This window comes from Notechis scutatus, chromosome 2 (assembly GCF_049901735.1).
Source record: "Notechis scutatus isolate UNSWTSFEM ecotype Mainland chromosome 2, rNotScu1.2, whole genome shotgun sequence".
Taxonomy (NCBI): domain Eukaryota; kingdom Metazoa; phylum Chordata; class Lepidosauria; order Squamata; family Elapidae; genus Notechis; species Notechis scutatus.
The window spans coordinates 26,982,103-27,000,653 of NC_142010.1; the positions used below are offsets into that span (position 1 = coordinate 26,982,103).

Sequence of the window (18,551 nt, forward strand, 5' to 3'; positions counted from 1 at the left end):
ATTTGGTCAAAGAGCAGCAGAGAAGGATTTCCATGAAAACCTTCCTCCCCTCCCAGCTGCTGCTGCTGCTGCTTCCCCCAATTCCCCTCCATCCATCTTGGAGGCAGCAGGTCTCTCTTGGGGCAAATCAGGAGATACATTTGTATTTTGAAGATCTTTCTGTCTTTATAAATGGGACAAAGGGTCTGTGAAGTATCTCCTGCGGTTCTTCCTCCTACGGAGGGAGAGTTTGGATGATCTCTGGTGGATTGTTTTGAGCTTTCACTGATTTTTGTCCTTGCAGAGAGACGCCAGGGTGGTTACAAAGCAACGCCAAGTGAGTGATTTGTCCTCTTTGCATGTAATCTTCAACTTAGAGCAGGGACCAGAGGCACCATTAGTTGAGAGGGGTGTGTGTGTGTGTTTGTTTGCATGTCCTATCTTCCTCTTCATGCTAAGAACCAGGCTGGGGAAGATGGGCCCCCTTTTCATTACAGCCAGGCTGTTCTTGGAAGTGGAGTCCTCAAGCAGAAACACCTGGGACAAGGAACCTTCAAGAAGGTGAGAAGACGCAGCTGGTGGAAGGTCCCTCTGACTGAGGACATGCTCTGTTTCCCAAGGAGGCAGAAAGGAAAGTCTTGGCCAAATGAGACTCAGAAGCTCCATAAAATCAGGGGTCCAAAGGGGGCATTTTGAGAGAAAAGGAGCTTTGGGGCATGCCAGCTGGATCTCCTCTTGGTCTCCCATCACAAGGCTCTCTAAGTATGAACTGGTTACAAAAAGCAACCTTGGATCCATCTGTATCTTGTTAGTCCAGCTCTGACTTCTGGCTTTGTGTGATAAACATTTGAAATTTAAGAATTGTTTCCGATGCCTTTTAGCCAAAGCAGTTTGGTTCAATCTCTGTGTATTTGTGCAGTGATCACCAACCTTTGGGCTGCCGCCCACTGGTTGTCCGTGAGAAAATTTTGTTGGTCCGCAGAGAAATATCTCCCCCAAAGCAATTAATCCATGCTGCGCAGGAACACAAGGCTGCCCCACCCACATGGCTCACCCACCCGCTGGCCCCCACCCTTTGGCGTGAGAAAACTGACACCGACAACGCCCCATTCTGGACCTCTGAACTGGATGGTGAGGGCAGACTTGTCCACTCCAACCCCTCCCACCACCAGCAGCCGGTACTTTTCCTGCCCCAGCCGTCCCTACAGCCCGCGGCCATCGAGGAAGAGCCCAGGCCAGGAGAGGCGAGCTGGAAGGTGCGGGAGCGCCACACAAATGGAAGTAAAGCAGCGCTCCTGCGCCTTCCAGCCGTCTCCATCGCTGCTTCAGCCCGCCTGTGCCGCCAGCCCCCTCTTGCTGCAATAGCACCGTTACCTCGTCCTGGCCGGCGAGGGCTGCGCTGCTTTTTGCATGATGCACTGCCTGCAGATTTGCACGTTACAGGTGCCAGCCGCTACGGCGGAGATTTCCAATCCAAACACAGGCCGGTCCCATATTCCAGAGCTGCAGTAGTCAGCTGTGGTCATCCCGGAGCAGCTCATCCATGGCAGGCCGGTGCACAGGCCAGTCCTGTGACTAATGCAGCTCTGGAATATGGGACCAACTTTCCCACTGACATCAGCAAGCCACCGTCTGTCACAATTCATGTTAGTGGTCCGCGGGATTTGAAATTATGAGTTTGGTGGTCCCTGAGGTCCAAAAGCTTGGCGACCCCTGGATTTATGTGTCTTTGATTGTGTGTGAGAGAGAGAGAGAAAGGGAGGGAGGGAGCTGGAGTCAGAAAGAGCTGAGCTTCTCCCCCTATAAGCCAAGAGAGCAACCTGCTCACCCTCTTTTTCTTTCCTTCTTTTCCAGCAAGTGATAAAGGATCCAACCGTTCAGACCAGGGTAAGTCAGAGGAGCTGCTGCTGCTGCATGAGCCATTCTGTCCCTTTGGAAGATTCTGGGTGGACAAGGGGATGAAAAGAGGAGAGCCCCCCCCCCACTTTTGAAAGGCCCTCCAGATTCATCCTCCTTTGTTCCCTCTGCTTCTGGTGGAACCACTGGAATAATTGCACCCCCTGTGGCTTAGTGGGTGAGGGCACCAGGCGAGACCGGGAGTTCTAGTCCCGCCTTAGGCATGAAAGCCGGCCGGGTGTCCCAAATGTCACTTTCCTTGCACTGATTTGTTCTGCAGAGGAGAAGGGAAAACTCTCCCTGTTGGATCCAGGCAGGGGAGGCAGCCCAGAGTCTGCATGGTGGAGCCTGGTGGTCCCCTTTGGAGGAAGGAGCCCCCAATTCTTTGAGGGGGAAATAGGGAAACCACTAGCGATGCCATGATCCCCAGTGGCTAGAGACTCTTCTGCTGGCATAGATGGGACCTGGCTGACTCCGGAAGGGGAAGAGGTTCCCTCTCTCTCAGATATGCCCAGATGGGTTTAAGGTGTGGCACCAACCGAGATCCCAGACAGGATTGTTGGGGTTCCAGGGGTCCCCTGAGAATCTCTCCTGGCACTCAGGATGCTCCCGCCCCACGATTCTGGTTGGGACTCCCTGTTTCTGACTCTGGGTTGGCATGATGGGCTTGTGGCTACTGTACCAGCCTCCCTGCCGCATGGCCCCCTCCCTGCCTGAGCTGCTGGAGACCCTCTCAGGGTTGGCATGGACTTGCCCAGGATTATGGTCCTGGGAGTCTTCAATCTGCCGTCCTTGGTCTTGGCCTCAGAAGCAGCCCAGGGTTCATGGGCCATCATGGCGTCCGTGGGTCTCTTCCAGATCGTCCTGGGTTCGACTCGAGACAGCGGCCACACACTGGACAGGATCTTTTTTTTAAATTATTTTTAACATACAACAAATTCATTCCATTTCAATCGTGTGTCATTTAGGTACATGGTTCATGTGCTTAACAGTTACTAATAATATTCTTCTTAACAATATAATAATAATCACATTCCCATATATATAATATAAGTAATGTTCAGGATGTCTATTACGCTAGTTTCTATCATTGCTTTATAAATACGTCTAATCCCTTTTAATTAATTTTATTTCCTAGCCATTTATAAAACAAGTCCCATACCATGTAATATTCAGATTCTTCTTTTTCATTAATTACTAATGTCAATCTATTCATTTCTGCACATTCAAATATTTTTCCAATTATTTTTCCCTCTATCGGTATTTTATTACTTTTCCAATTTTGAGGAAATACAATTCTAGCTGCTGTTAATACATGTAAAATTAAGTATGTCTTTTCTTTGCTGTAACCTTCAGGTACCATTCCTAATCTTTCAGGATTCAAATGTATATGTTGTTTAATCATTTTTTCCAACCATGTGTGTATTTTGGTCCAATATCTTTTAGCTTCTATATACAAGTCCACCACATACGGTTATATATTTCACTGGACCTGATTTTCTTGTTGGAGCAAAGGCAACATGATCTGATGGGGGAATCTGGATTTTATTTATTGTTTTAAATATTCCACATGGCAGTTTATTGAACTTTACTGTGAGCTGCCTAGAGTCACCTTGATGAGATGCTTGGGATGGAAGTTTAATTAATAAATAAATAAAAAGCTTTACGTCCTCTGAGAAGTTTGTGAGGCTGAAGAGGTTGAATGGAGAAGAGAGAGATTTCTCCTCCTCACAGGACAAGACATTCATTCATTCTGTGTCTTTTTCTCCAATCCAGGGAGCAACCAGGCCGCTTAGCAGCCCCCTTGCAGGTGAGTGGACGGGTGGGGGCCACATGGGGTGTGAGGGGGGGGAGGGAGGGGGGAGGGCTTTGGGGTCCAAGGACCAAGGGAGGGTGAAGATGCTTTGGAAATCCCTCTTCTCTCTCCGGTTCATCCCACACACTGGAAGGGAAGGGATTTGGGGGAGAGGGCTCGGGGGAGGGGTCTTCCTGCCCCCCAAACTCTGATCCTGTGGCGCCTCTCAGGCTCTGCCTGTCTTGGTCCCTCTAACCCTTGGGTGCTTCTTCCCTCCTCCTCCCAGCGGAGACTCCCAGCATAAAGAGAGAGGAATGAAGAGGGATCAGCCTCCTCCTGAATTAGGCCGGGCTCTTCGGGCCTTTCCTGCATGCTGGAACCAGGGTAGATTTTGGGTCTTTCATCACTGCTTTTATTGCTAAATCGGTAAATGTTTTTCTATCATGATTGAGGAGCAGAGGAGAAAAGGATATATTATGTGTTAAGGTTTCAAATTGGGTTTCGTAGATAATAGTTTATAATAGGTAGGTTGCATAACACCCTTAATGGGCTTTTGCTGATTAATCTTAGTGGATAGAGATTAGAGGTTAAAGATTAGAGGTTTTAGAGACGGGTTTAGAGAAAATGGGGTGAGGAATAGGAGGAAGAGTTCATTGGTTTTACTTTAAGAAAGATTGATAAGTTGTTCATTTTCATTATACTTGTTGGGGATAAAGGTAGAGGTTTCTTTTTCTGGTATATCTGTTTAATGTAATCTTTGATGAAACTGTTACTAAAAGAAGAAATGTGCATTCTGAGATTTTTGTCACTAAAATAGTTAATGCATTCTTAATTGATTATTGCATAGCTATTTGACCATATATTTGATAACACAAAGTTTGACAAATAATGAATATACTAAGTATATTATTTGACACTGATTTTTATATAGATTGCCATTTATGGATTTTCATGATTTAGATAAATGGAACATGAGATCAATTGCAGAGTCAGGTTGCTATGTCCTTAACAATGGCACATATATTATAAAGTTTGTCAAAATTGTTTGCTGAAAATAAATGGTTTTGATTCCTTCTTACCGGACAGTTTCTGCCTCTTATTATAAATTGGAAATAACAAAGATTTTCCCCTTCTTGTTGATCGGAGACCCCAATTTCACTCCGAGTGATAGGAAGGGGAGGAACCAAGGGGAGAACTGGGGGGGCTCCTGTTTTCTCCTTTGGGGGGGAGGCAGCCATTTTGTTCCTGTCTCCAGAGGTTTCTCCGGCATCACCAGCTGATCTTCTGCAAAATGGCTTCTTGGCCTTGGCTTGGGTGTGGCAGCAACAGAGGCTGCTTTCCCCTCAAATCCACCTTTGTCTCAGGTTGTTGTCCAAGTGGCTGGTCTTTGAGCCTCACCCACGGGCCCTTTGGGAGAGAGTTCAGTGACCGGCCAGAGCCTCCCTGGTCCCCTTGCAGAAGGGCGGCTTCTCCTGTTTCTCACAGATCCTCTCTGGGGTCTTCAGGTGTGATGATGCAGGGGTCCAAGAGTGGGGAGACCCTGGACTGATAGGAAATATGCCCCCCATGTTACAGGAGATGCTTTGGGGCCACAGAGGAGTGAAAGGGAGGGGGGTCTGCCCTCCTCCCCCCTCAGGACTAGCCACCTTTGTCCTTTTGACAAGCAAAGTCAATGGGGAAGCCAGCTTCCCTTAACAACCGTGTTACTAACTTAACAATTTGAGCGATTCACTTAAGAACCGTGGCAAGAAAAGTCGTAAAATGGGGCAAATCTCACCTAACAAATGTTTCACTTAACAACAGAAATGTCGTAAGTCAAGGACCATCTGTAATGCTTAAGGCACCAGGCTAGAACTCAGGAGGCAGTGAGTTCAAGTCCCACCTCAGGCACAAGAGTCAGCTGTGTTATTTTGGGCCAGTCATGGTGTCTCCACAGGGTTGTTGTGAGGAAAACAGGACAAGGAAAGAGTGTTATTTGTGTCCTCAGCCTTGAGCTCTTTCTGAAAATGATAAAAGTGGGATATGAACAAACAAACTCATGGGCTAAACTCTCTCCCGATCTCAAGGACAGCGTGGTTCAGCCTGATCTAAAGTCCAAAAGAAATAATGTCCCAGTGGGTTGGTGGTAGAGCCTTAGTTATGTCCTTCCTTGATAACTTTAAGGATTGCGGTTCAAGAACTGGAAAATTATAAGTAGACACCTAAAGAAAAAATAATAATTGTCTTCTTTGCCTCTTTCCTGAGGGGGAAAAAAAATCCCATTTAATGACTGTGTCAAGATTGAATCGCTTTATTGCCTTCTAACTTCTATCGCTATTCAACTTGCCAATGAAAAGAGGGGAGGGGTGGAATGCGCAGGGAGGAAACGGGGTGCCTAGACGCCGTCCTCGGAGGACGAGAACTTGCACAACGCCAAGGTCACAACTGCAGGTGTTTGCTGGAGAAGTGGACTGTTCCCATAACAAAAAGTAGTTTTGCGATTGGAAAACGCGAACATCGGAGGGGTGGGAGAAAGGGAGCCTCTTGTTTAACTGAGCAAACTTTCACACGGGAAAATCAGAACTGGTTTTGCTTCTTCAGTTCCGACATGGTGAGTTCAATAAAGTTTTACTTTTTGGGATTCAATGACCCTGAGAGTTCCTTTTTGGGGGTATTTGCTAGTCGGACCATTGACAGACTGCTTTGTTTAATGACTGAGTTGCCCGTTCCAATTTGGGTTGTTAAATGAGATTAACTATACCTCCTTTCAGTGATATGTAATAATTCTTGCAGTCCATGTCCATGACTGAAATATCCAGGGTTTGATGTCTTGATCAATTCCAAGTACCAGGGATGACTAAGTTTCTTTAACATGGTCGAGAACAACAAAAACCTTACAGCATACTAAGAGCAGTGTATGTAATCGTTTAGACGGGGAAAGATCCAGTCCATTTTATCAGATTCCTTAAAACCCTTTCACCTTGGCAAACTGGCAGAGGGGGTGGAAGAGCGGATGGTTTTGCGTGTATATGTGCTCAGTGTTCTAATGCAGGGATCCCCAATCTTTTCGACGCCGCGCCCGGTTCCGGCGTTAGCTGGGCGCCGCGCCCGGTTCAGCGTTAGCTGGCGCCGCCATCTTTTTGATGAAAAGCGCTTCGGTGACATCACCGAAGTGCTTTTTCATCAAAAGATGGCGGCGCCATACGCTCGTGAGCTTTTTCAGGTAGAAATAGCTTTCTACCCGAAAAGCTCACCGAACGCTGGCGCCACCATCTTTTTGACGAAAAGCACTTCCGGTGAGCTTTCTACCTGGAAAAGCTCACCAGAAGCGCTTTTACCAAAAAGATGGCGGCGCCCAGCAACCAGCGGCCTGGTAAGGCTTGTTCCGCGGCCCGGTACCGGTCCGCGGACCGGCGGTTGGGGACCCCTGTTCTAATGGAGCTGCCCCAAAGAAGAGGGAGTCAAGCTATTCTCCAAAGCACCTAAAGCCAAGACAAGAAACAATGGGTGGAAACCAACGAAGGAGAGAAGAAACCTGGAACTGAGGAGAAAGTTTCTGACAGAACAATACACCAGTGGAACAGAATTTGCCTTCAGAAGCTGTGGGTGCTCCATCACGGGAGGCTTTTAAAAAGAGAACTGGACAACTATTTGTCTGAAATAGTATAGGCGGGTCTCCTGTTTGATCAGTGGGTTTGGATTAGAACAGGGGTCGCCAACATTTTGGACATCAGGGACCACCAAACTCATAATTTTAAATCCCGCGGACCCAAGACCCTGGGAAAATCCCCCAAAAAGTCTTCAGGAAAAGTCCCCACCCTGTTTTCCTAACAATCGATCATTCTTTATTTGGGATCGCAGGATACCGTCTCCTGCTCCATTCTCAGGGAGGGAGAGAGAGAGAGACTTTTGGCTTCATGCAAGGAAAGCAGCAGAAGCAGCGAAAGTCTTTCTTTCTCTCTCCCAAACTCCACCAGAAACGAGGAGGACTTGCAGGGTCCCAAAGACTCATTTCTGGCGGTGTTTGGGGGAGAGAAAGAAAGACTTTTGCTGCTTCTCTTGGGTGTAGTCAAAAGCAGAAGAAGAAAGAAGCGGAAAGAAGTAGCCAGGAGGCCAGGTGAGGCACGTGGGGTGAGTGGGGCAAGTTCTCCCCTCTGCCCTTTCCACCCCTCCCCTCGGTGGACTAGAAGACCTCCAAATTCCCTTCCAACTCTGTTATTCTGTTAATTCTGAACAATTGCCCTCGGAGCTATAGACTGTAATTGTTATGTGTGCAAAATGGAGGAACGGAAAGTTCCATTCAAGGGAAGCTCAAAACAAGAAGAGGCTCATTTTGAAGTACAGCAAAGAACAGGAAACAGACACATATATTCCTTCAATCTTTTACTGTTGCATTTTAATAATAAAAATATAGAAATATACAATTAGATTTTTTCATTGCCTATTTCCGTTGAACTAAAAGCCATTACCCTGTTTTCCATAGAAATATCACTTTGAGTAGTACAAATTTGAACGACGCAACCATTTTGTGGGAATTCTGTAACCGCGCTAAACAAGACCTATCTGTGTGACTTCCATCCAAATACAGATTTGCAAGGACTAAAAGGGATCCCAGAGATACTTTATTTAGCAAAACAAAGAGGAACTCTACTTTCTGCAACCAATATTAAAAAGTGTGACAAAAGAGGAGGTTGTACAAAAAGGTCTCACATACTAAATTTAAACAAAGGAAAATCTGGGGTATTGGTGTCATTGCTAAACAAAACAGTTGCTTGAAACGGGATTGTGCACCTTTCACTATGGAGTTTCCAGGGCCCAAGTTGCTACTTAACACCACCTGAATTGTGCCCAGATGAGAAAGACGGCCTCCTCTTCTTCCAAATGGGTGCAATTCAGCAACCCTTGACTGGCCAAGAGCTGCTAGACAGGCCAGCTTCTGGGTCACTCTCCTTCCCTAAGAGAGTGCTGTTGTCTATTTCCCCCAACCAATCATGCATTTGGCATCTACAAAAGCAGTGGATCCTGTGGCCGAGCATCTCCGTTGCAACTCCGGAAGTCACTCCGCCTGGGACCTTTCCACCAGTCTATAGTAGGGGCCTTGCCGGCCCATCAGCTCCGTGTGAGTCCCTTCTTCCACAACCTCTCCTCCTTCCAGCACCACAATCTTGTCTGCGTTCTCCACCGTCTGCATCCGATGAGCAATCACCAACACCGTCCGGGCTCCACTGGTCTGCACAGACCGCTGGATCTGGAAAAGGAAGTAATGATCCAGAGGAAATCCTGACCTCCTTAGAAGCACTAGATCAGTCATGGCGAACCTTATTTGTTGTGGTATGTTGAAAGTGCGTGCGTGTGCGATAGCGCACACACCTGTGCTGGCACCCACAATGCAATGCACCCTGCCCCCCCTGCGCATGTGTGCACAACATCCCCGCCCCGAACCCCTTACCTGCATTGTGCATGTGTGCACCTCCCAGCTGATTTTTGGCCTGTTTGAGGCTGTTTTCGCCCTCCCGCAGGCTCGAGGGAATCCTCTGCAGCCTTTGGAGGCCGAAAAATGGGCCCATTTTGGCACTTCTGATATTTCCGGAAGGCCCATTTTTCAGCCTCCCAAGGCTCCTGAGGTTTTCCTCAAGCCTCTGGCAGTGCGAAAACGGCCTCAAACGGGCCAAAAATCAGTTCGGAGGTGAGCGCATGTGCAGTGCAGGTAAGCTTGGATGGGGCTCACGTGCAAATGACTCTGTGCAAATGACTCTGTGTGCCATCTGTGGCACGTGTGCCATAAGGTTCTCCATCACGGCACTAAATAGAAGCTCCCTCACATTTCCACTGAAAAGTGCTTCTCCAGCACTGCAATAGAGTTTGGCCCCAAGCCTTTTGCAGCCTGGAAAACCACCCAAATGAAGGCAAATATGCATGGCCTAGGAGAATGTTCCAAGATCTACTCTGTGTTGGTTACCGAAACCAGAGATTTAGCAAACTTGGAAGAAATTACGATACTTCCAGTCAAATAAACCCAGTTTATTCACCTCACAAAAATTCAGATGAAGCCCTTCAGCGGCCCTGAACTAATCCAGCCAAGATCCAATCCCAGCCCCCTCGTGGATCCCCCGCACTCACTGCAGCGTCACTCTCGGGGTCCAAGGCACTCGTGGCTTCATCCAGCACCAAGACCTTCGGGTCACGGATCAGGGCCCGGGCGATGGCCAGCCGTTGCTTCTGCCCGATGGAGAGCTGGCCCCCCTTCTCCCCCACCTCTGCAAAAGAAGGCAAGCAAGGAAAACAGAGGAGATCCAGAGCGAAGTCAAGGCCGACCAAATCTTGTTGCCCTAAAGGGGTGGCAAAGCCACTCAGCTGAAAGACAAGGCAAAACTAGAAGCCCAACTTCTAGTGGGAGGGAGATACCGTAATAATGGTGCAAAAGTGCACCATCGCGCCTACCGTCCCTGTCCTATTGTCCCCATTTATTCGTACCTATTTCCTGTATTCTTACTCATGTTTATACTTATATCTATTATCTTGTAAGCGATTGACAAATGAAATAAATAAATAAATACAATTTGGACAGTGCAAAAGGTCCAGAGGAGGGGAAAAGACCTCCCTGCACTTTTTAACAATTATAGAAGAGATTTTAGGATTTGCGATTTTTGAAATGGCACAATGGTGCAATCAGCTCTTTGAATTCTCTTTTCTGTTTTAATGATATTGTTATCATTAGGATGATCGTGTAACCCGGAGCATTACCGATAGTCCTCAAGTTACAAGTGCAACTGTGACAGGAATTTTCATTGCTAAGCGATTGTTCTGACCCAAGCCTCATTCAAATCAAAGAAATGCAAAACAGAGATAAAAGCAAAACCTTTTTAATGCCTCTCTGTGAATTCCGTTCATTCAGAGTAAAGTGCTATTAAAATTAATTGTCCCAGATAAGAACAAGCCCTGTCAAGGTATTGCAAGGCTGCCAAGAACACAAGATTAAATTGCAAGGAACGCGAGCTGCAGGCAAATTCACCTCATGCGCACACTTCACAGATGATTTTCGGCCTCCCAGAGGCTTTAGGAAGGCTCCTGCAGGCTTTTCAGACCAAAAACTAGGCCTGTTTTATCACTTCCTGTTTTTCTGGAAATACTGGAAGTGATGAAACCGGCATAGTTTTCGGCCTGAAAAGCCTGCAGAAGCCCTCCTAAAGCCTCTGGGAGGCTGAAAAAGGCCACAAATCAGCCGAAAATCAGCTGTGAGGTACAGTGCATATAAGGGGACGGCAGGGTGGGGGTATTGCGTGCACATGCGTAGGGGGCATGAGGGGGCACACATTGCCTTCTGGGTGCTGGCACACAAGTGTGAGCATGCAAGCGCACACACAATTTTTGGCACAGGAGCCCAAAAAAGTTAGCCACCACTGCTCTATAACAATGGAGTCTAAGGTTTTCTTTCTTGGATTTTGAATGCTCGGGGGAAGCGAGGGCATCTGGGTGGTGGTGGGTGGGGCAAGCAAACCGCTTAATAAATTATTTGAATCCCACCACTGGTTGCAACCTCCATTTGTTTGGTGCCACTGTAATTTGGAACGATAGCCGAAGGAATGGTCCTAACCCAAGGACTACTGTATAGATTGCAACAAAACAAGCAGGATTTCACTTCAGAAGAGCCAAGAAATGGGACTGGTGGGTTTACTGGGAGGAAAGTGGGGGTTTTATGGGATGAATCAAGGGGGGGGGGGGTGGATGGATTTTGCCCACCTGCATCAAAGCCTCCTTCCAGCTGACAGATGAATCCCAAGGCATCAGCTTCTTCCGCTGCTCTGCTCACGTCTTCCTCGCTGCAGCCTTGTAGGCCGTAGGTGATGTTCTCCCTGATGGACCCAGAGAATAGGATGGGCTCCTGGCCCACTAGGGCCACCTGCAATTGGACAGGGAGGCCTATCAGAAACGCCACTGATCCTCCTCATCAAGCACTTTCCAAAGTGGGGCTGGTTGATGCTCAAGGTGCAGAATATCGAATACAGAACAACAGAGTTGGAAGGGACCTGGCGTGTCTTCTAGTCCAACCCCCTGCTTAGGAAACCTACACCATTTTAGACAAATGGTTGTTCAATCACCTTTAAAAACTTCCAGTGTTGGAGAATTCACAACTTCTGGAGGCAAGTCGTTCCACTGATTAATTGTTCTCCCTGTCAGGAAATTTCTCCTTAATTCTAGGTTGCTTCTCTCCTTGGTTACCTTCCATCTGTTGCTTCTTGCCTTGCCTTCAAGTGCTTTGGAGAATAGGTTGATTCCCTGTATAGATTCTCAGTCCAACCAGATCACGGTTGCCCCAAAGGTGCTTTTTCCCCAGGAGGCAACTAGACTTTCTTGTTTTTTCTCTTGAAGATGTTTCGCTTCTCATCCAAGAAGCTTCTTCAGCTTTGACAGTACAGTGGGGAATGGAAAAAAAAACAAGAAAGTCCAGTTGCCTCCTGAAAAAGCACCTTTGGGACAGGTTTACTCCCTCTTCTTTGTGGCAGCCCCTCTGTGATGACCCGGAGTGTAACACAAACGTAATAAAATCCAAAACGTAAATAAATGTCCTTTAATGCCTCCAACTTGGCCCCACTGTTCAAAAATTCTCAGTTGGAGATTAAACTTATTCAAAAATAGTCTTCAAAAGAAAGCAATAAAGTCCGAACTCAATGAGCAAATGAAGGTGAAATAAAAAACCAAAACAAACTACAATGAAGGAATTTCCACAACAGACCGGGATAAGTAATTACCAACTTCAAGGAGATAACAAGGCACAGTCTGTTGGAAGGACGCCAACCAACATAACTTCAGCCCAAAATAAAACACGCTTTGCTTTTGGCAACGCTGTGTTTTAGCCGTCTCTCTTATATACTATTCTCTTCAGCTGCAACCAATGAGAGGGATCGTGGCCGCTTCCTCTCTCGTAAGCCAAGTTGTTTCCTTCTCCGTTCCTCCCTGTGTGTCCTAGGATGAAGAGGGGATGGGCCTGGTTTTTCCTCTGACTGTCCAGCCGGCCTCTGCCCCTCCCCAGCCTCCTCCACAACCTCGGGAGCCACACCTCCCCTCCCTGTTGGTTGTTCCTCTTCTCCCTCAGAGTCTGACTCTAACAAGGGCATGACGCCCTCAAATATTGGAACACGGCTATCATGTCAGCCCGTTGTCCTTCTTGTAGTGAATCTTACATGCAGACCTAAGTTTCACTACATCTCCCAACTGTAGACCTTGAGCTGTTTCTCTGCTTTTTTTAATTTGGAGGCAAAGTGATTTGTTGGCATCTGGATGAATGCCAGGTCTGTGGCTAGACCAGGAAGGTCACCGAAACAAACCACATCAGTTTACACATAAATATAAACAGTTGCCAGAAAAACGGTACGGCCACATTTATAGATCACAGGAGATTCTAATCTTTTTATCTCAGGATATAAACCACGTCTGCAGAATTTCCTGAATGCCGCACCTTTTCACTTATCAAGGAACATAAGAAATCAAAAGCCATTAATTCCAGGTATCTTTTACTTCCTTCTGCGCTAGAGCACAATTAGACATCTCTGTAGATTTCAAGCACCAATTTTGTGGCTCACAAAGTTGTCCTATTGGCACTGCCCTCACCATTCTCTGGGGCATTTTTGCATGGCAGCCACACAATTTCTGAAAACCAGAGGCTCTTACCCCTTTTTCTGAGACAGGAAATGCAAAGAAAGCACAATGTAGGTCATAAAAATTAGAATTTAAAAATACAAACACACAAAAACTGCAATGCTCTTGCAGCCCAATTGGTTCCAGCCACGTCTTCCTAATATCACGTGGTCCTGCCTACTCTGCATCATCCCCCACTTCCAAAACATCACCAAGTGTTGCCCTTCAACCACCCAAGGAGACCCAGGCCTCATCCTGAGGTGTGGTGGTGCAGTGGTTAGAGTGCAGTACTGCAGGCTATTTCTGCTGACTGCCAGCTGCCGACAGTTTGGCAGTATGATTCTCACCGGCTCAAGGTTGACTCAGTCTTCTATCCTTCTGAGGTGAGTAAAGTGGGTCCCTAGAGGGCAAGCGGCTGACTCTGTAAACTGCTTAGAGAGGGCTGTAAAAGCACTATAAAGCGGTATATACATCTAAGTGCTATTGCTATTGCTGTCCTGCAGGTGACAAGAATCACAATGGATACTATGTTGGTCTAACATTTCTCCTCTCTCCATCTCCCAACCACATTCTCTTCCTGGTTGAATGAACCTCCATTTTAGTGCCAAGAGACCCAAATATTTCAGCCCAGAAGTGGATAAAGCCAAAGGCTGCCCTCACCCCCTGCTGCTTCCAACCAGGCTGTTCCCTCCCTCACCTGCCTATGGAGATACTTGTGCTCGTATTTCCCAACTGGGACTCCGTCCAGCAGGACTTCCCCGGATTGGGGTTCGTAGAAGTGCTCCAGGAGGGCCACGCAGCTGCTCTTTCCACTGCCGTTCGGGCCCACCAGCGCCGTCACTTCCCCAGGGCGGAGTTCAAAGGAGACATTCTGTGGCAAAGAGATGTGTAAATGCATGTAAAATGAAGCAGGAAGATGCGATGTTAATGAATGCACATAAAAGCCAGCCTTCTGGATCTCTCTCCATGTCCAGTCAAAAATAGGACAGGTGAAGAAACAGATGCATGTGGATTGATAAAGGGGCATCTTATAACATCCAGAATAAAATTTGAGATGGGTTCAAAGCATGATAGAAAGAAGAAAAAAAGCCAGCCTTCAACAACCCAATCAACATGCAGACACAACAGGCACCCTATAAATATCACATACGGAACTGCCCAAAATACACCCTCTGTTGGAGAGAGATTCCCTGGCGGTGGGCTCCTCTCCAAGTCCAAAAGGTCGGGAGACGAAACCTCTGGTCCCAGTGACCGACCCAGATTGGATCCTGCATAACTGGACCAGAGGTGGCATTCAGTCGGTTCTGACAAAGATTATTGGGAGCAATAGACTGACTTTGTAGACCAGTGATGGCTAACCTTTTCATCGTCGAAAGTGCGCACACATGCCTGCCCCATAATGCAATGGGCAAGTAAACGTGCCGCACACCCCTGTGCACATGTGCCCATCTCCCTCCGTGCATGCGTGGCAGATACCTGACAATTAGCTGGCTGGTGGGGGGCGCGTGCACGCATGCACAGTGAATTAGTTCCAGGCGACAATCATGTGCTGGCAGAAATGGCTCTGTGTGCCACTTCCAGCACGCATGCCATAGGTTCCCCATCACGGCTATAGACCATTTCGCACAGCAGTGTCAAACTGGATTCCTTCGAGGGCTGGATCAACATTGTAGTTTTCCTCTGTGGGCTGGTGGGGGGGGGGGAGATGGGACGGATGCCTTCTGCAGCACCCTGCCACCCAAAACAGAGCACGGGGGGACCCACACGGTCCCCTCTGCCAGTTTTCACCCTCCGTGGCCTCCTGCAGCAATCTGCTGGCCAAAAACGGGCTAAACACAGCCCGAAAATGGCCTGAAAACAGCCGGCAGAGGCACCACAGGCTGGTCCTTTGATATTTCCAGGCCAGCCCTGCGGACCGGATTTAAGCACCCCGCGGGCTGGATCCAGCCCGTGGGCCTTGAGTTGGACACCCCGGTTTAGAGAGAGCTGAAAAGCACTGTGAAGTGGTATATCAGTCTAAGCGCTAGTGCAATTGCTAGTGTCATGCAAAGACTTCCAACTTCCCGTAAAGTACCTTCAGGACCTGGATCTCGGGGCGGGAGGGATAGCAGAAGGAAACATTTTGGAAGGAGACACGTCCGTGGAGGGATTCCTTAGACAACGTCCCTTCTGTGCGGACAGACGGCTCCCGGTCAAGGTATTCAAAGACTTTCTCTGCAGCGCCCACATTGCTCAGGGCATCCCCGTAAGTGTAAATCAGGGTCTGCGGGGGGGAAAGGAAGGAGGAGCAACGTTAAGACACGAGAGCATCTGCAACGGGAGGAAGGCAGCCGGGTTGACATGAGGGGTCCTTGGGGCCCCCTGAGCTTGCTTGTTTTCTTGCAGACGGTTCGTTAGCCAAACTAGGTAGCATCACCAGTGCTGTTACCTAATTTGGGTAATGAAATGTCTACGAGAAGGTAAGCAAGTTCAGAGAGCCCCAACCTGAAGTGCTGGAGAAAAAAACATGTTCAAATCTAAGTGTTCACCGACCTGTACACACCGCCCCACATTTGTCTGGTAGAGGATGAAAGAGACCAGGTTTCCTCCGGTCATGAGGCCGGTGTGGATCTGCTGGTAACCACAGTAGAGCAGGATCAGCTTCATGCTCAACCGGAGAACCTGGAGTGGGAGAAAAACGGAAGGCAGTGGCTGAGTACCTTGCCTCTGTCTCACGCCATGATGTCTTCTACTTCTTCTGGGTGGGCTGAGTGGGCTATGTGAGTCAATGCAGAGCCCCTTTTCTTTTGATAGGAAAAATTTTGGGAGGACCCGGGGCGTGGCACAAAGGCAAAACAGTCAGATAAGCACAAAGGCAACACTCTTATGAGTCCCTTTATTAGCTCCAACTTTGCCCCCAATGTCCAGCTGGCTGGAGAAAAACTCCCAGGAACAGCCTTTGACTGCAGAAAATTAAGTCCAAAACATGGTCAACACAAACTGTAACTTAAAGTCCAAACAAGCCAAACTGAAATAATTAGTTTGGCAGGGCAGGAGCAAGAATTTCAGACTTGAAGGCATGGCAATACTCACACAGTTGGGAAGACGCCAGGAACACAGATAAGCCACGACAACACAGGATAAAGTCATGTTTGCTCCCAGCAGCCTACCGCACGCAACGTGCCTTTCTTATCAACTGTCTTCCCAGCTGTGACTAATGAAGGGAATCAGGGCCCTTTCCTCCCCCATAAGCCATGCAACCCACATTGCGCTCTTCTCCGTTCCTCCCTGCGTGCCCTAAGATGAAGAGGAGGTGGGCCTGGATCTTCCTCTGAACTCCCTCTCCCTTGGTCTATGTCTCCTCTGTTGTCCCAGCTGGATTTTGCCCTTCCCCAGCCTCCTCCACAGCCAACGGAGCCACACTCCCACTCCTTTTCAGCTGTTTGGCTTCCTCCTCAGATACAGACTCTGACAGGGGCATTACACATTTTTTCTCTTCCTCTCTACAAAAGGTGAATGTTCCGTAAGCTGGGCAATACATCAGAAAAGGTGTAACTTCTGGGCCTTACCAACTGGCATTCCCTAGGCAGGGATCCCCAACTCTTGGGCTGTTGCCCACTACCAGGCTGTGGTCTGTTTGAAACTGGGCCACAGGAGAAATGGGCAAGCACAAGTGCATGAAGCTCCATTTGCAAAAGGGAGGGCAAGCAACTACACCTTGTAGTAGCCCAGACAGGAGATCACAACAGTATAGATCTCAGTGTAGTGTAGATAGTCTATTAAAAACTAGCAGGGTACCCATGCTTCGCTACAAAACTATGTGATTCTCTGGAGTATAAGACGCACCTTAGTTTTGGGGGAGGAAAATAAGTGGGAAAAACTGTGCCTCTGCCTACCAGCATCCATCGGAATATTCCTCTGGCTAGTGTCCTGTCAGTATATGAGAGAGTTGAGGGCTGTTTGGAAACTGAAACAGTATTTGCTGTGCGAGCAAGGAGACAGCAAGGAGCCTGGGCATGGCTTAGCTCAACTGTTCTGTACCAAAGCTGCTTCCTGCTGCAAAACTAAAACTGAAAGTGAAACTCTTCTCCTCTGCTTGTGTTTCCCTTATATTTGGCAACTGGCAGTTGGAACAGATTTCTTTTCAGGTGGGGAGGGGGAGTAGAACTCCTTAGCATCAGAGTGTGCTAATAATAATAATATAGCAAATACTAATGCTCTGATGGTTATTTTGAAAAATCCTTTCTTAGTGAGCACCTAGAAGCCAAGAGGAACATATGTGCCAAATTTCAAGTTTGTAGGCTTGATGGTTCTGGGGATTTTGTGATGATGTGCGAGTGGTATTTCACTTTTAGAGATAGATAGATAGATAGATAGATAGATAGATAGATAGATAGATAGATAGATAGATAGATAGATAGATAGATAGATATTTAAAATAGAAAACAGATCTCTGGTTAAGGTTCATTTAGGTGCTAACTGAACTGATTGCACGAGTTGAAGACATTTATAATTCACAATACCTTTTTTATATATAAGCTATTCCTTTGTAAAATAAAAGTCTCCCCGCCCCTAAATACTGAAGGGAGATACAAAAAAAAAAAAAAAAACTATTGTCAAGTGTCCATTTCTATGTGTCTATTGAGTCTGGGTCAATTTGGTAAAATTGGAGGAAGAAACATCAATAAACCTGTGCCATGCTAAGGATATAATCTAATAACCAAAAAGGCAAGGGATCTGCAAGCCCTAGTAATAAAAGTGAAAGAGCATAATGGAAAACTTGGCACTAAAATTAAATATAAAGAAGACCAAACTAATGACAACAGGTGGAAAAATAGGACAATGAAGATGTTGAAGAGGTAGGCAGCTTCTGCCTTTTGGGATCATCCAGCAATATTAAAGGAATGAATAGCAAATTAAAAAATAAAATACAGGTAGTTCTCAACTTATGACTACAATCGACCCCAAAATTGTAGTTGTTAAGTGAAACACTTTAGTGAATTTTACCCCATTTTATTACCTTTTGTTCCACAGATACTAAGTGAATCACTGCAATTAATGATCCAGTTGTGAATGGGGAATGGGGAAGCTTCCCTGTTGACTTTGCTTGTAAGAAAATCATAAAAGATGCTCAAGTGATCCCTGCCACCATCATCAATACGAGCCAATTGCCAAGCATCTGAACATTGATCACATGACCATGGGGATATGGCAACGGTCATAAGTGTGAAAAACGATCATACTTTTTTCAGTGCCATTGTAACTTTGAATGGTCTCTAAATGAACT

The 18,551-nt window shown here is 47.2% G+C and overlaps 3 protein-coding genes across 8 annotated transcripts in view; 1 reads left to right on the forward strand and 2 right to left on the reverse strand.

Annotated features, from left to right (window-relative positions):
* LOC113428434 (class I histocompatibility antigen, F10 alpha chain-like) overlaps window positions 1–8,532 on the forward strand; it is an 86,877-nt gene extending 78,345 nt beyond the window's left edge. Inside the window, exons 6-9 of one of the 3 annotated variants that reach the window (XM_087953899.1) lie at window positions 284–316; window positions 1,834–1,866; window positions 3,652–3,685; window positions 3,957–4,748. In XM_087953899.1, the coding sequence (XP_087810025.1) occupies window positions 284–316; window positions 1,834–1,866; window positions 3,652–3,671 (86 nt within the window). In that variant the 3' untranslated portion in view covers window positions 3,672–3,685; window positions 3,957–4,748. Of the gene's footprint in view, window positions 1–283; window positions 317–1,833; window positions 1,867–3,651; window positions 3,686–3,956; window positions 4,749–8,417 lie in introns of those variants that run through there. The other 2 variants (XM_087953900.1, XM_087953901.1) reach the window with 2 other exon arrangements.
* LOC113426549 (major histocompatibility complex class I-related protein 1-like) overlaps window positions 1–18,551 on the reverse strand; it is a 405,199-nt gene that overhangs the window by 182,540 nt on the left and 204,108 nt on the right. The window lies entirely within an intron of this gene.
* Window positions 1–18,551, reverse strand: part of LOC113429845 (antigen peptide transporter 2-like) — a 127,831-nt gene that overhangs the window by 96,633 nt on the left and 12,647 nt on the right. For 2 of the 4 annotated variants that reach the window (XM_087953831.1, XM_087953832.1), the window contains exons 7-12: window positions 15,818–15,946; window positions 15,360–15,548; window positions 13,983–14,156; window positions 11,390–11,549; window positions 9,770–9,906; window positions 8,017–8,897 (exon numbers count right to left, since the gene is read on the reverse strand). In XM_087953831.1, coding sequence (XP_087809957.1) covers window positions 8,706–8,897; window positions 9,770–9,906; window positions 11,390–11,549; window positions 13,983–14,156; window positions 15,360–15,548; window positions 15,818–15,946 — 981 coding nt within the window. In that variant the 3' untranslated portion in view covers window positions 8,017–8,705. Of the gene's footprint in view, window positions 1–8,016; window positions 8,898–9,769; window positions 9,907–11,389; window positions 11,550–13,982; window positions 14,157–15,359; window positions 15,549–15,817; window positions 15,947–18,551 lie in introns of those variants that run through there. The other 2 variants (XM_087953834.1, XM_087953833.1) reach the window with 2 other exon arrangements.